Source organism: Polypterus senegalus, chromosome 12 (genome assembly GCF_016835505.1).
Source record: "Polypterus senegalus isolate Bchr_013 chromosome 12, ASM1683550v1, whole genome shotgun sequence".
Lineage (NCBI taxonomy): Eukaryota > Metazoa > Chordata > Cladistia > Polypteriformes > Polypteridae > Polypterus > Polypterus senegalus.
This window is the reverse complement of record NC_053165.1, coordinates 5,946,172-5,959,251: the sequence shown is the minus strand read 5'-3', so window position 1 is coordinate 5,959,251 and position 13,080 is coordinate 5,946,172. Positions and strand designations below refer to the sequence as shown.

Sequence of the window (13,080 nt, the reverse complement as noted above, 5' to 3'; positions counted from 1 at the left end):
AGTCATTTTCTATTCCTCTTTTAGTTTTATGCATTTCAATTATTTATGGGACACTTACTGCATTGTTTTTGTGGACATTTGTTTAGTGATGGTTTTTAATTGCACCATTACAGTGACACTGTTTTTGTCATGTGATATTATTTTCTATCTGCTTAATTCACACCAGGGTCGCAGGGGTCTGGTGCAGCCTTTTCCTTTTAGCATAGGGTGCAAGGCAAGAACAAACCCTGGACAGGGCGCCAGTCCATATCAGAGTGAACACACACACACACACACCACAATGTCACACACCCCAATCACGCGTTGAGGTCAATTCAGGATCGCCAGTCCACCTAGCCTTTGGACTATGGGAGGAAACTGGAGCAGCCCGGGGAGAACATGCAAACTCCATGCAGGGAGGACTCAGGATGTGAACCTTGGACCATGCTGCCCTATAAAAAAGGAAAATAAAATGAACACACAACAATTGTGGAGATGTCTTCTCAGATGCAAGTTTGTTTTTGACCTGTAAACAAGATGGCCGGTTCCCAGGTTATGTAGTCATGTGGCAGGAAGAGATGAATCCAGGTGAATGGACAACAGAAATGTCATCGGCGATGGAATAGCCATCAGTCTGCCGTTTTGCAGAGAGAGGAGAAGAGCAGGCATTAGACCCCAGCACTAGTTCTTGGGCCGGCGGGTCATCATCATCATCACCAGAGCCCTTGAGCTGATTCCCCTGTGCACACACGTGAGAGTGTTATACCTGTATTTATAGCTGGTGTGTGTGTGTGTTTTGTTTCTTTTATGTCTGTTTTATAACTGATGTGTCTGTGCTTGGACTCGCCAGTCAGAAAATGGTGCATATTTTGGTATCCATTATTATAAATCTGTTTCAGGGTTCCCTTCAGAGGACGTGTTTTATGCAGCACAGGTAACTTCTCTGATGCCCCACAAGTTGTTCATGGGTGGGCCGACTTTCACAGCACTTTTAACACATTCCTTGCACTTTTGAGTTCACACATGCAATGTAATCTGGACAGGATGAGGTGACCTTGCAGTTTATCCATTTCTTTTCCCATTTTAGGTTTTATTATGTGGAGAAATGTTAAGAAGAATCGGTAAAAAATGCATACTAGTTGAATTTAGGCCACAGCAGAGTCATATTTTAGAAGAATGTCATTTTTTTGGGTATTGAAAGTCTGTTTAGTTCAGATTTACACTGTCGGACCCCGTTAGGTTTACTAAAGCTCCATCCCGTGTGACTCAAAAGTGTTTCAGAAGAGTGAGATATATATAATTTTTTTTTTGCATCTTTGAGAATCTCTCTGAACGTCTGTACTTTCCAGCCGAGCCCCCTAAAGGAAGTGCAGCTCTTCGGCACTGTTGTCCAGAGGGAGCCGAGCTCACGATTGCAGCTCGTGTTTTGTTAGCCTGGAGGATAAAAGAGCAGGTGCTGGCAGGCCAGCCGACTCCGGAGAGCGTAAGATGCGACGTGAGCGAGCACGGGGGGCGGCCATTGTGTGATGCCAATTCAGCTGAGAAGGGTCAGGGAAGCCCCTCCTCCTAAGGTGACTGCGGCTCACGGGGCCTCATTTGCTATTCAGCTCCGTCCCCTCGCAAGTCATTAAGTGGGCTCTGAGCGCTGACGCTGGGGAGTCCAGCCTCCGACAGCAGCACCATGCGAAGGCTGCGTGTGGCTCTCGGCGCACTGCTGCTCAGGGCTCTGTCTAGGATGACCAGCCTCTGCTCTCTTCTTTGCCTCAAGTACAGGTAAATACGGTCACCTCAGCCTGGCACACTGACGCCGGTGGCCCACGAGTGACCATATCCCATTCGCGGGGATGGGGGGAGGTGTACAGATCTGCGCGTCTTGATTTTTGTTCTTCTCCACAGTTTTCTTTTCCATGGTTGTTCCTTATAGGCCTGCAGCAGACAAAAGACAACTTTTTTTCAGTGCTGTGGTGGGGTGTCTCTTGTCATTTGGTTTGTTTTGGATCAAATAAAAGCCATGGCTGTTAGTAGCACCGTATCATTTTGGTACTTAAAATGCATGTAAAAGTCTTGGCCAGCTGCTTCTATGAGGACGGTGACCGGAGTTGGAGCTGCGTCATCTTCAAGCATTGGTCCTCTCTGGATTTTGATGTTTGGGCACAAAGTTTGTTGTCCAGCGGCAACGTCCGCGACTTTGCATCTCATCAGGGGGTCTTGGATTTGTAAATTGTCGTACTGACTGTTTGGAGACACGTGTATGTGTGTGGTGGCAGCTTTGAAAAATGGAATCACAAAGAAGGGACCAACTTGAGACCAGGGAGTCAAGATGGACTTTAACAAACACTGAGTGGACATGCAGATGAGGAGCAGCCAGGTAGACGTCTGATCCTTTAATCCTTTTATACCTCTAGTCAGTCGAGGGTCAGCGCTATTGAGGGGCTCGGCGGTCTGCTCCTTTTTGCTTTGACGTTTGTTTTTGTTGTTAACGTATGCCTATAGAATATCAGGGGATCCTAACATAATCAGCATTGAATCTCTACCAGGGGATCTTAGTGTGAGGTGCTGTTACTTGTGCCAATCCTTCCTTGTTTTTGCTTTCTAATGTTCTTTCCAGAAGCCAACCTCTTAATGCGCCACACTTTTTCTTTTCTTTCTTTACAGAAAATGTTTCCAAACTGCCCATTTTTATGTGGAGGATAGCAGTTCCCCGCGGGTGGTCCCTAATGAAAGCATTCCGATTATCCCAATTCCAGGTGAGTGCAGTCTCCAAGAAAATTGAATGTAAAAACGAGCGCTCTTGCAAATTCTGATGTCCATAAAATTCATGAAGGGAGAAGGACAAGTGTTTGCATGGCAGGAGAGAGTGAAACGTGTAGGCTTGCTTTGAAAAAGAAAATGTCTGTGGTCCCTTTTTCTAATACAAAGCTACATTTGTGTCATTTACAACTTTTCAGAGATTCATACGTAATGCAAGCAAGCAAGGTGACTTAACATCTTCAAGAAAGACGCTGCAAACATAACATGGTTGGCAGGATAGCCTGGCATTACATTGGCAGGTTTTGTAAACCAACTTTCCATAAATCAGAAACAGGGCCTCTGCTTGCCTCATGGATGCAGTTTATATTATCTTATGTAAGATAATACTGTATAAGATGAGATGTAAGGTGACACCATTGAGGGGGTCGAGGGTACGTGGCATTTGTCACACCAACCAATGTTACATACATGTCCCCCACAGACTAGTGTAATATCAGCATTAGACAATGTGGCCCTTAAGGGGGGCATCACTGAGCCTCAAACCCCAGACACAACCACACACGGACAGGCCCGGGTTCAAGAGAACTTACTTTTTATTAAACAATGTACCTTTTCACAAGTCTTGTTTTCCAATCACCACACAATACCTATTTTTCCTTCTTTTCTTTTTCTTTTCCTTTCCTCACTCCTTCCTTCACTCCTCCAGGCAAGTGTTGTCCTCTTCCTCCTGACTCCAACTCCCTGAGTGAGATGAAGTGGCTCCCTTTTATGCCAGACCCAAGAGTCAGAAAAATACAAGGCAAAGCACTCCCTGGTCAGGCTGGAGCCCCGAAAAGTAGGGACAACCCTTCCCTGCAGCTCCTCCTGTTAGAATCCATGGAACCCAGCAGGGCAGCACCCGTGGGACTGCTACTCCCAGTGCACACTGTCAGGGGAGCCTGCAATCTTGGGTGGCTGTCTCTGTCTATCCATTATCCCAGCCAGGTAAAGGAGCAGGGTTCATCACGGCCGGGATGCCAGTCTGTCCGCACTGTCCATCACAACAATGAATACGACATTCAACATTAACTGTATGAAGGATTTTGAAAGCCACAACACCGGGGGGGTGGGCAAGAAAACTGCAATCACAATTAAAACTGGAGCACCGTTTCCTGGTTCTTTGAGTTAGTAGCAGCACCAAGAACAACATCATAAAATAAAATAGAAAACAGGGCTCCAGGGGTGCTGGTTTTGCCCGTCAATATGGAGCTTGCACATCCTCCCCATATCAACATGGATTTTTTTGTTGTTATACTTCGGTGCCAACCTCATCCCAAAAATACAGGCTAGGTTGGTGGTGCCTCTTAACTCAGCCTTATCAACTGATTATCCTCACGGGACTGGGTATATCATCAGAAGAATGGTCTTTTATCTGAGAGAGAGAGGTTAGGAGCAGGCGCTGATACAGCACATTGACGCACCCACCACATGACAAACCAACTCAGGATCCAGATTAGGACCCAAGTGCAGCCATGCAATGGGTGACACCTCAGCACAACACCAGTTCAGATGGAATAGAACCAGTGTGAGGTTTGTTATGGTGGCTGGAGTGCCAATCCTGTCACCAACTCCCCAGGTTTTTCCCTGCATGTTGGAGGACCTGTTTGCAGGGCTGAATGCAGATTTATGTCATACCCAGGACAGAGAAATTGCAGGTTAAGGACCCAACCTTCTGATTGCCAGTGCAAATCCCTATCCTCAGAGCCACCACTCTGTCTGTCTTTAACTGGGGCTGTAATAAATGTAAACCTTGGGAACATCTTGACAGATCTGACCACAATTTGGTGCACCTTTTCCACATTTACTAGCCTGTTATTGGATGGCAACTGCTCTCGTATCACTAGTCAGGCCAGACATTCTTGTGTTTGGATAGACAGACCTATTTATCTGTCTGTCTGTCTGTCTGTCTTTGTATCTATTATATAGTTCCTTTTCTTGTCTATCTATCTATCTATCTATCTATCCGTCCGTCCGTGAGTGGCATGTTGGTGCAGTGGGCAGCACTGTGTTAGTGAGCTGGGTTCAATATCTTATTGTCTGAATGTTCTTCCCGTATCTCCATTATTTTTTTTTTTTTTTAACATTGCTGTTTTTGTACATTTAGAGGTTCTGCATTTTAAGTCAGTTGATAACTCCACCTTGCCTGGATGTGGGTGAGCTCAGATTTATGTGTGACTGTGTCCTTTGCGTTCCTGTCTAGTGCCCAATACTCCTGGTGGAGAGCTTCAGCTTATGTGTACACGCATACACGAGTTTATTAACAGAGCACCACGAAGTATAAAAATTCAAAGGCTTTCACTGCATATCATACTTTGTGTAATTGTATGTGGCAAATGAAATTTGATTTGAATACTTATGCAGCTTTTCAACACCGTATTGGCATCACATTAGCAACTTTTGTAAAGCCTTTTTTTTTTTTTTTTTTGAAATTAGGACAAACAAAGGTCTTTCTTACATTATCTTATACGGACACACTTCAGACTCCTAACTGGTTTTAATAGGGTGGAACTGTGCTTGGTGGTGTACGGATTTGTGTATTCAGCCACGTGTGCCAGTCTCCTTGTTATTGTTCAGGGAGAATAATGTACTAACCTTCTGTTTCGACTGGCAGACTGGGCATGCTGTGATGTCCCCCCTTAGGTATTATGGAGCCTTTTATTTTATTATTAATGGCCGACACATTGAACTGTGTAGTTTGCAGCCCTTCTGGCGGCTGTGATAAAATCTTGAGTAGGGAATTGGCCTTAAGCCTCCATACCAAGTGGAGTCACTTGTGCCCTCAGTAGAGCTGATCTTTTATGATATGATTTACATTTTCACATAGCAGTAAACATGGCAGGTACTTATTACACAGAAGCATATATATGTGCATACTGCCTAATAAAAGAATGTGTCTTCTCTGTCATTCCAAAAAATGGCTCATCAAAAACATTTTTACTAATAAAATGCATCATATATGTCATTCCAGCAGATGGCACATCATAAACATTAATATTACTTTTACACATCCAGTACTAAATGGCATATAACAGGGACATATGTGTTGAATGGTGCACTGCAGACATTAGTGCTGAGGCCTGTGTTGATTATTTAGATTTAAACCCGTCTTAGATGTGTAGCACAGCCAATACACCTCAACTAAAAAATAAGTGTCTGAATGTCTGTCTGTTTGCTATGTCTTTGCCACTCCAACAGATGGTGCATCACAAACATTAACACTACTTTTACACATCCCATACCTAATGGCATATAACAGGGACATATGTGTTGAATGGCACATTGTAAATGTCCACACTGGTTTTATGTTGATTAGACGGGTAGCACAGCTAGTTTCACTCTAAAATATTTAGTTGGATTGGTCCAAATGGTCATACTGGTATTGAAGGCTAAAGCAGATTTACTCATAAGTTTTAAATTGCCATCATTTCGTTTGCACGATTGCACTTCATTATTTTATTGATTCAATGCATTCCCTTCCTTGGCCGCATTAAACCGGACATAATTGTACAGTGGGGACTGGCGCCCAACGCAACGGAAGGGGGCACAGAGAATGTTGGAATGTGAGGCATGTTATGCACTCCCTGGGTGGTCTGGGAGCTTTGTGGTCATTCTCATTATGTTGTGACTTTATATTCCACCGGGACGGCTGTACTTACCGTTGTCGACATGTTACATCTGGTTACAGCTACTACCATGCCATCTGTCCTCAAGCTTCTGGGTCTCTCTTGTGCCTATAGTACGGTCAGCCATCAGATCGTCCTTGGCATCACTGGGACTGTCCTCAGATGGTTGTTATCCTACCTCTGCGGCAGATCCTACCATGTGCCCCAGAGAGGAGGGATGTCAAGTGGGCATCAGGCAAGCACAGGGATTAGCTCAAAGATCGATGTTGGTCCTCTCCTCTTCTCTCTGTACACCTCCTCACTAGCTTTATCATCCAGGCCCCTGTTTTTCAGTGTTGCTCCCTCCAGAGAGACCACACAGTATCTGCTTAAATTTCTTCATGTCTAATTGATATTGCAGCCTGGATGAAGGAGCACCATCTCCAGCTAAGCTAAACCTGGCAAAGACAGGGCTGCTTTGTTATCCAGGCTCATCCGTCTATTCAGCATCCCATAACCATCTCTCCTAGCTTGGCCCATTATCGCTAATACACGCCAAGTGTGTACATAACTTTTGTGCGGTGATCAATGACCAGATGTCCTTCCCTGACCATTTGACAACTGCCTCTCAGTCTTGCAGATCCAAAAGATCAGATTGTATCTGACAAAGTAACTCCTGGACCAGGCTTTGGTGTTGTATAGTCTGAACTGCTGCCACTGTCTGCCAGAAGAAGTACTGGCATGTGTCACCAAGCCACTGTCTGTGATTCAACATGCAGCAGCAGGTCTGCTGTTCAAGTGGGCACAGGTCACTCCTCTTTTCAGATCACTACATTAGTTCCATATAGCGTCACATATTAAGTTCAAATTCTTGGTGCTTCCCTACAGTACAGTCAAAGGGTGAGGACCTCTGTATATGGAGACACTTGTAAGGTCCTATGGTGGTCCTCATCCACTCAGGTCTGGTGATGCCACCTCGGCATGGTATCAAATCTCAGTCCTGACTTACCTCACATGTAGGTCCTAGCTGCTGGATTGAGCTGCCCACGTCCATTTGAACTGCTGACTCCCTCAAGGTGTTTAAGAAGCTTGTGAAGACCCTTGTGTTCGGATATATTTTTGTGTAGCTGATGATAGCTGTGAGGTGTTTTTTTTTTTAACCAAGGAAGTGAAAGTAGCTGACATCTGTTGTGGGCTCTTCATTTGTGATGATCGATTTTGTCACACTTGTTTTCGAACAGTCCCCCAGACTGATGCATACTCGATTCTGTTGACCTCTTTTGTAAGTCTCTTTGGATAAAAGCACATGCTAAGCAAACAAATATAAATGTGAATAGCCTTACCATGGTAAACATGAAAAAACTCAACACTCTCCCTTGTGCGTCACTGGTTCTCCATCTTCTCCGTATGCTTGTCGCCTCAATCAACATCACCATCCTTCACTGCCAACCCTGATTGTGTTAGCCTTCACTTCTATTCATCCAACCGTCCATCTTCACTACCCACTTTTTCTAATTTAGGGTTGAATATTCTGGCAACAACAGTGGCACAGGCTTTAGCGTTGCTGCCTTATGGATCCATCGCCTTGAGTTCAAATCCTGGACTTGGTCATTGCCTGTTGGAGTCTGCATGTTCTCCCATTTTGAGTGTTTTTTTCTCCAGTGTCTGTAAAGACATCAAGGTTAGTTTAATTTGCCCAGTGTGGGTAAGTGTTGGTGTTCAATGGACTGGTGTCTTGTACCTAATGCTGCTGGGATAGGCTGCAGCCCTCCACAAGTCTTCTTTGGATTTAGCGGGTCTGTAGGTTTATATGTCATTTCAGTTCATTTTTTCCCCCTTATCAAACAACACTCATTACAAAACAATGACAAATTGAAAAGATGAGTTTAGGAAATTTTGCATATTGATTTAAAATGAAAAACTGAAATATCCCATTGACACAATTGAAATCTGGCTCAAGTGCATCCCATTCTGTTGATCATCATTGAGATGTTTCTGCACCTTGGTTGGAGTCCACCTCCATGCCTTCCTGAGTAGTAAAGGCACACAGTTGAGAGAAAACCAAACCATGAGGTCAATGGAATTGCCTGCAGATCTCACAGACAGAATTGTGCCGAGGCACAGATCTGGGGAAGCATACAAAAACATTTTCTGCAGCAGTGAAGGTTCCCAAGAGCTCACAGTGGCCTCCATAATTCTTAAATGGAAGATGTTTGGAGCAACCAGGATTCCTCCTCGAGCTGAATTCTCGGCCAAACTGAGCAATAAGAAGGGAAGGGCCTTGATAACAGAGGTGACACAGAACCCAACAGTCACATTGGTTGAGCTCTAGAGAACCGATGTGGAGATGGAAGAAAGTTCCAGAAGGACAACCACCACTACAGCACTCCACTAATCTGGGCTTTATGACAAAGTGGCCAGACAGGATCCTCTCCTCAGGCACAAGGAAGCCCACTTTGAATTTGAAAAAAAAAAGACACCTAAAGGATTCTCTGGAGTGACAAAACCAAGATTAGTGTCACATCTGGCTTCATGGCATAGTGGCCAGACGACATGTGAAAGCCCACTAGGCAGTTAAAGGACCTTCACAGTAAGAGAAACAAAATCTTTGGTCTGATAAAACCAAGACTGAACTATTTGATCTCAATTCAAAGTGCCACATCTGGAGGACACCAGTCACCACTCATTACCTGCACAACAGTATTCTAACAGGAAGGCATGGTGGTGGCAGCATCAGGGGTTAGGAGACTAATTAGAGTTTAGGGAGAGCTGAGCAGAGCAAAATACAGAGAGATCCTTAATGAAAACCTGCTCCGAGTGCACTGGACTTCAGACTGGGCCAAAGGTTCACCTTCAAGTAGGACAAAGCAAAGACAACACAGGAATGTTAACAGTTAATGGCCTTGAGTGGCCCAGCCAGAGCCCAGACTTGAACCCAAATGAACATTTCCAGAGACACCTGACTATAACTGTCCACAGCCAGATTCCATCCAACCTGACAAAGCTTGAGAAGATCTCCAGAGAAGAATTGCAGCAACAAACCAAATCTGTCATCTCCATAAAGACTCCTCAGCTGGAATGAGTGCCAAAGGTGCTTCAACGAAGTACCGAGGAAAGGGTTGAAGATCCTGTTTTCAGTTTGTTATTCTTGGGGTACTGATTGTTGTCTGATGATGGAAAAATAATATTTTAATGATTTTAGCACAAGACTTTAACATAAGATGTGAAAAAGTGGAAAGGTTCTGAATGCTCTCTGAAGGCGCTGTACGTATATCCAGTGTGTTTGTATAGCCTGGCAACGTCTGGTGCAAAGCAGGAACCAACCTTGGACCAGTTTAGAGTCACTGATCCACCTGTTGTGCATAGTTTTGTGGCATGAGAGTGAAAGTGAAGTACCTGAAGAGAAACCAGGTACTTCCAAGTGAAGGTCAACATGAAGTTTTCATTTTCCTGAACAGAGCCATTCATCTGCTCATGTGTGTGTTAAGTTCAATAACAACCAAGATGTTGGGCAATGGGAGGAGTAAGTATGCAATAACATTAAAAGTCAAAAGGTGGCCCAAAAGCAAGACGCGTTCCAGCTCTCGCTTTATCAAGCAGTCTGATGGAGGACATGCTGCTGGTGTTAGGAGGTACTGTTAACTGTTACTCCTCCACACTGCCATAGTTTATTTACATTTAAGGTGACAAAAGTCAAATTTATGATTGTACAGACACAGTTCATTGGTGGTTGGGGGGGCCATAGAAATGTAGGGTGCTGAACGAGAGAAGATTCGTTTTGGACTTCGCAAACAGAAGTAGCAGAAATAAACCTGGCACAGCGTGAATGAAAGGCACCCACTTATGGGGGATCACGACTGTGGAAGTCAAATTACCACGTGAGCGAAGTCAATGCCCTCACCAAACGAGTGTCCAAGTGTTTGTGTGCACGTGCAGGCTGCCTGACGAGAGCATGAAAACGCACATGTCTGTGTGCAGAATCACTTATTCATAATCACAAATCCCCAGACTGATGGATGAATGGATGCAGAATGTTCAATGAACACTCCGGACTTTGAAGCATCCGGTTTGAAGACATTTACCGCAATTTCAGTCCTAAAAATGCAACTTTCTGCTTCAGGACAGAAGGCCTCTCTGAAAACTGGGTCTTGCTGCTCTCTGTTTGTTTAACCATTCAAGCTCATTAGTTGTCTGATACGAGTATGGTAAAGCATTCCACGGGAGTCTGGGAGGAAAGAAGGAATCCATGAATATTTAACAGCATGGAGGTCAGTGAGAGTACAATTAAATAAGCTCAGAGTATTAACTGCGGGCTGGGCCGTGTCTCTCTTGTACACAGAACATTCAGCAGAGCGGCAGTCGTAGCTCGTTCACAGTTAACTAGCCATAATAAAATGTGCAGTCCACACGACTGACTCACTGCGAGACCCCCGAATCAGCCACAAAGTCTGTAAATGACTGTAGTAGAGCTCTGTTCTTCAACTTCACGTACAATGAACCTCCTCTTTACGAGTTTACTTAGAATATCAACAGTAATACAGTGCCAGCAAAAAAAACCCAAAAATAACAGAATGCATACATACAAGTAGTTATGAAAGGCACTATATAATGTAGAGCCATGTGAGAGGATGGATGGATAGCTAGATATGCACTGTATTAACAGAGAGATAAAGATGAAAGGCAGTATGTAATAAATAAATATGATAAATGTGAATATTCTAACAAACAGCACCCCCAAACAAGCACAGGGACGTCTGGCCTGGCTAGTGATATGAGAGGTGATGCCATCCAATTGTAGGTGTGGGAAAGGCACATCACATTGTGTTCATATCTGCCCAGTTGTGCCAAAGGTTTATATTTATTGGTCATTTTCTAAACTGCTTTGTTCTGAACAGAGTCACGGGGCATGCTGGAGCCTATCTGAGCTAGCATAGGGCATCAGGCAGGAGCATACTCTGGACAGGGTGCCAGTCACACGCACACACACACCAACCACACAATTTAGTATCCTCAGTCCTCCTGACTTTCATTTCTTTGGTCTGTGGGAGGACACTGGAGCACCCAGAGGACATACAAACTCCATGCAGGGAGGACCCAGGATACGAATCCTGGTCTCCGTACTGCAAGGTAGCAGTGCTACCACTGTGCCACCATGCTGCCCACACATTTATTACAGCCCCAGATAAAAGGCCAGTCAACTGATGATATACACAGTCACTCGATCCGGCGCATAAGGCCAAATTAGAGTCGCCATCAGCCTAACCTGGATTTTTGGAATGAAGTGGGCAATGAAGTATAGTACATGGGCAAAAAATCCAAGTTGATATGGGAAGAATATGTAAGCTACATATTGACTTCGCGTTGTACTTTGGGCTGAGATCTCATTGCTTGTCCGCAAAAGTTAACACAAATGGCCACCCCTTCAACTCCAGGCAAAGCTGAACCTGCCCTCATCGTGAAGAAGAAGCATGTCACAGCTCCAGAATATTCCATTTTTGTTTGTATTATTCATTTTATTTGAATTATTTTTACGAGTTATATTTATTTTCTCTACATTATTTTTTAAATTGTGCAATTCCCATTGTAAGTAAGCTGCAGCTTTCTGGTTGATTACTGTAATCATAAAAACAGAAGCAGCTCTGACAGCCTAAACAGTGGCTTAAAAAAGAACAACTAACTGAAAGCTGTCTTGCGTTAAAGACGTGTGAGGATGCCACGGATCAGTCAGTCTCCTCCAGTCTAAACTCAGACGTCTTGACACCCCTAAAATTAGCACTCCAGCGCCAACATGTCTGTGCAGTCAAATGGCTTCATAAAATGTTTAATTTGGCTTCTCTTAAAACAGCAGGTGTAGTTATTGGAAGTTGGGAGAAGATCTGATAACGTTCACCATTTTAAATAGGCTGTCATGTGAAACAAATGGGTGCAAAATTGGCTCAAGCCCGGGGAGCAAAGGGTTATGGCATCAGAATGAGGTGATGTCAAATGTGGTGTCTAGCAAGGGAGACAACAAAATGATCGACAAGCTGCTGAGGTCTGTAGATGACACCAAACTTGGTGGAAGGGCAGAAGATGGAGAGTCAGCTAAATTGTTACAGAAGGACTTGGACAGCATTATTTAATGTAAATAAATGTAAATTATTACATGTAAGAAGTTAAAATGCTAGACTTGAACAAACAATAGGAGGTCTGAATTTTGAAAGTACCCCTTATGAAAAGGACCTGGGAGTCGCTGTGGACTCCTCATTGTCTACTTCAACACCGTGGACGAAAGCAATCAAGAAAGCTGATAAGATGTTAGGTTACATAGCACCCTGATGTGTGCAGTACAAGTCGAGGGAGACTATGCTTCAGTTACATAACACACTGGTGAGGCCTCTCCTGGAGTACTGTATGCAGTTTTAGTCTCCGTATTACAAAAAAGACATAGCAGCACTGGAGAAAGTCCACAGGAGAGTGACGAGGTGGATTAGAAAAGAGAGAGGTCTGAACTATGAGGAGACACTGAAGGGGCTGAACCTGTACATGTGGAGACCAAGAGGAGATACTGTATGTCTAAAGTGTTTAGAATTAGGAAAGGGGGACTGTGACTTTCCAGAAATTTCCAGCAATGTTAGAAAGTTTTTCTTTGTGCAAAGAACAAGAGGCACGAGAAGTAAATGACCAAGCAGTGCAGTGGAGAGTAGGATTTTATGGACCTTCAAATCTC

At 44.1% G+C, this 13,080-nt stretch overlaps 1 protein-coding gene across 1 annotated transcript in view; it reads left to right on the top strand.

The window, feature by feature from the left end:
- ptprga (protein tyrosine phosphatase receptor type Ga) overlaps positions 1-13,080 on the top strand; it is a 399,554-nt gene that overhangs the window by 348,400 nt on the left and 38,074 nt on the right. Inside the window, exon 14 of the mRNA XM_039770749.1 lies at positions 2,635-2,726. Coding sequence (XP_039626683.1) covers positions 2,635-2,726 — 92 coding nt within the window. The remainder of the gene's footprint in view (positions 1-2,634; positions 2,727-13,080) is intronic.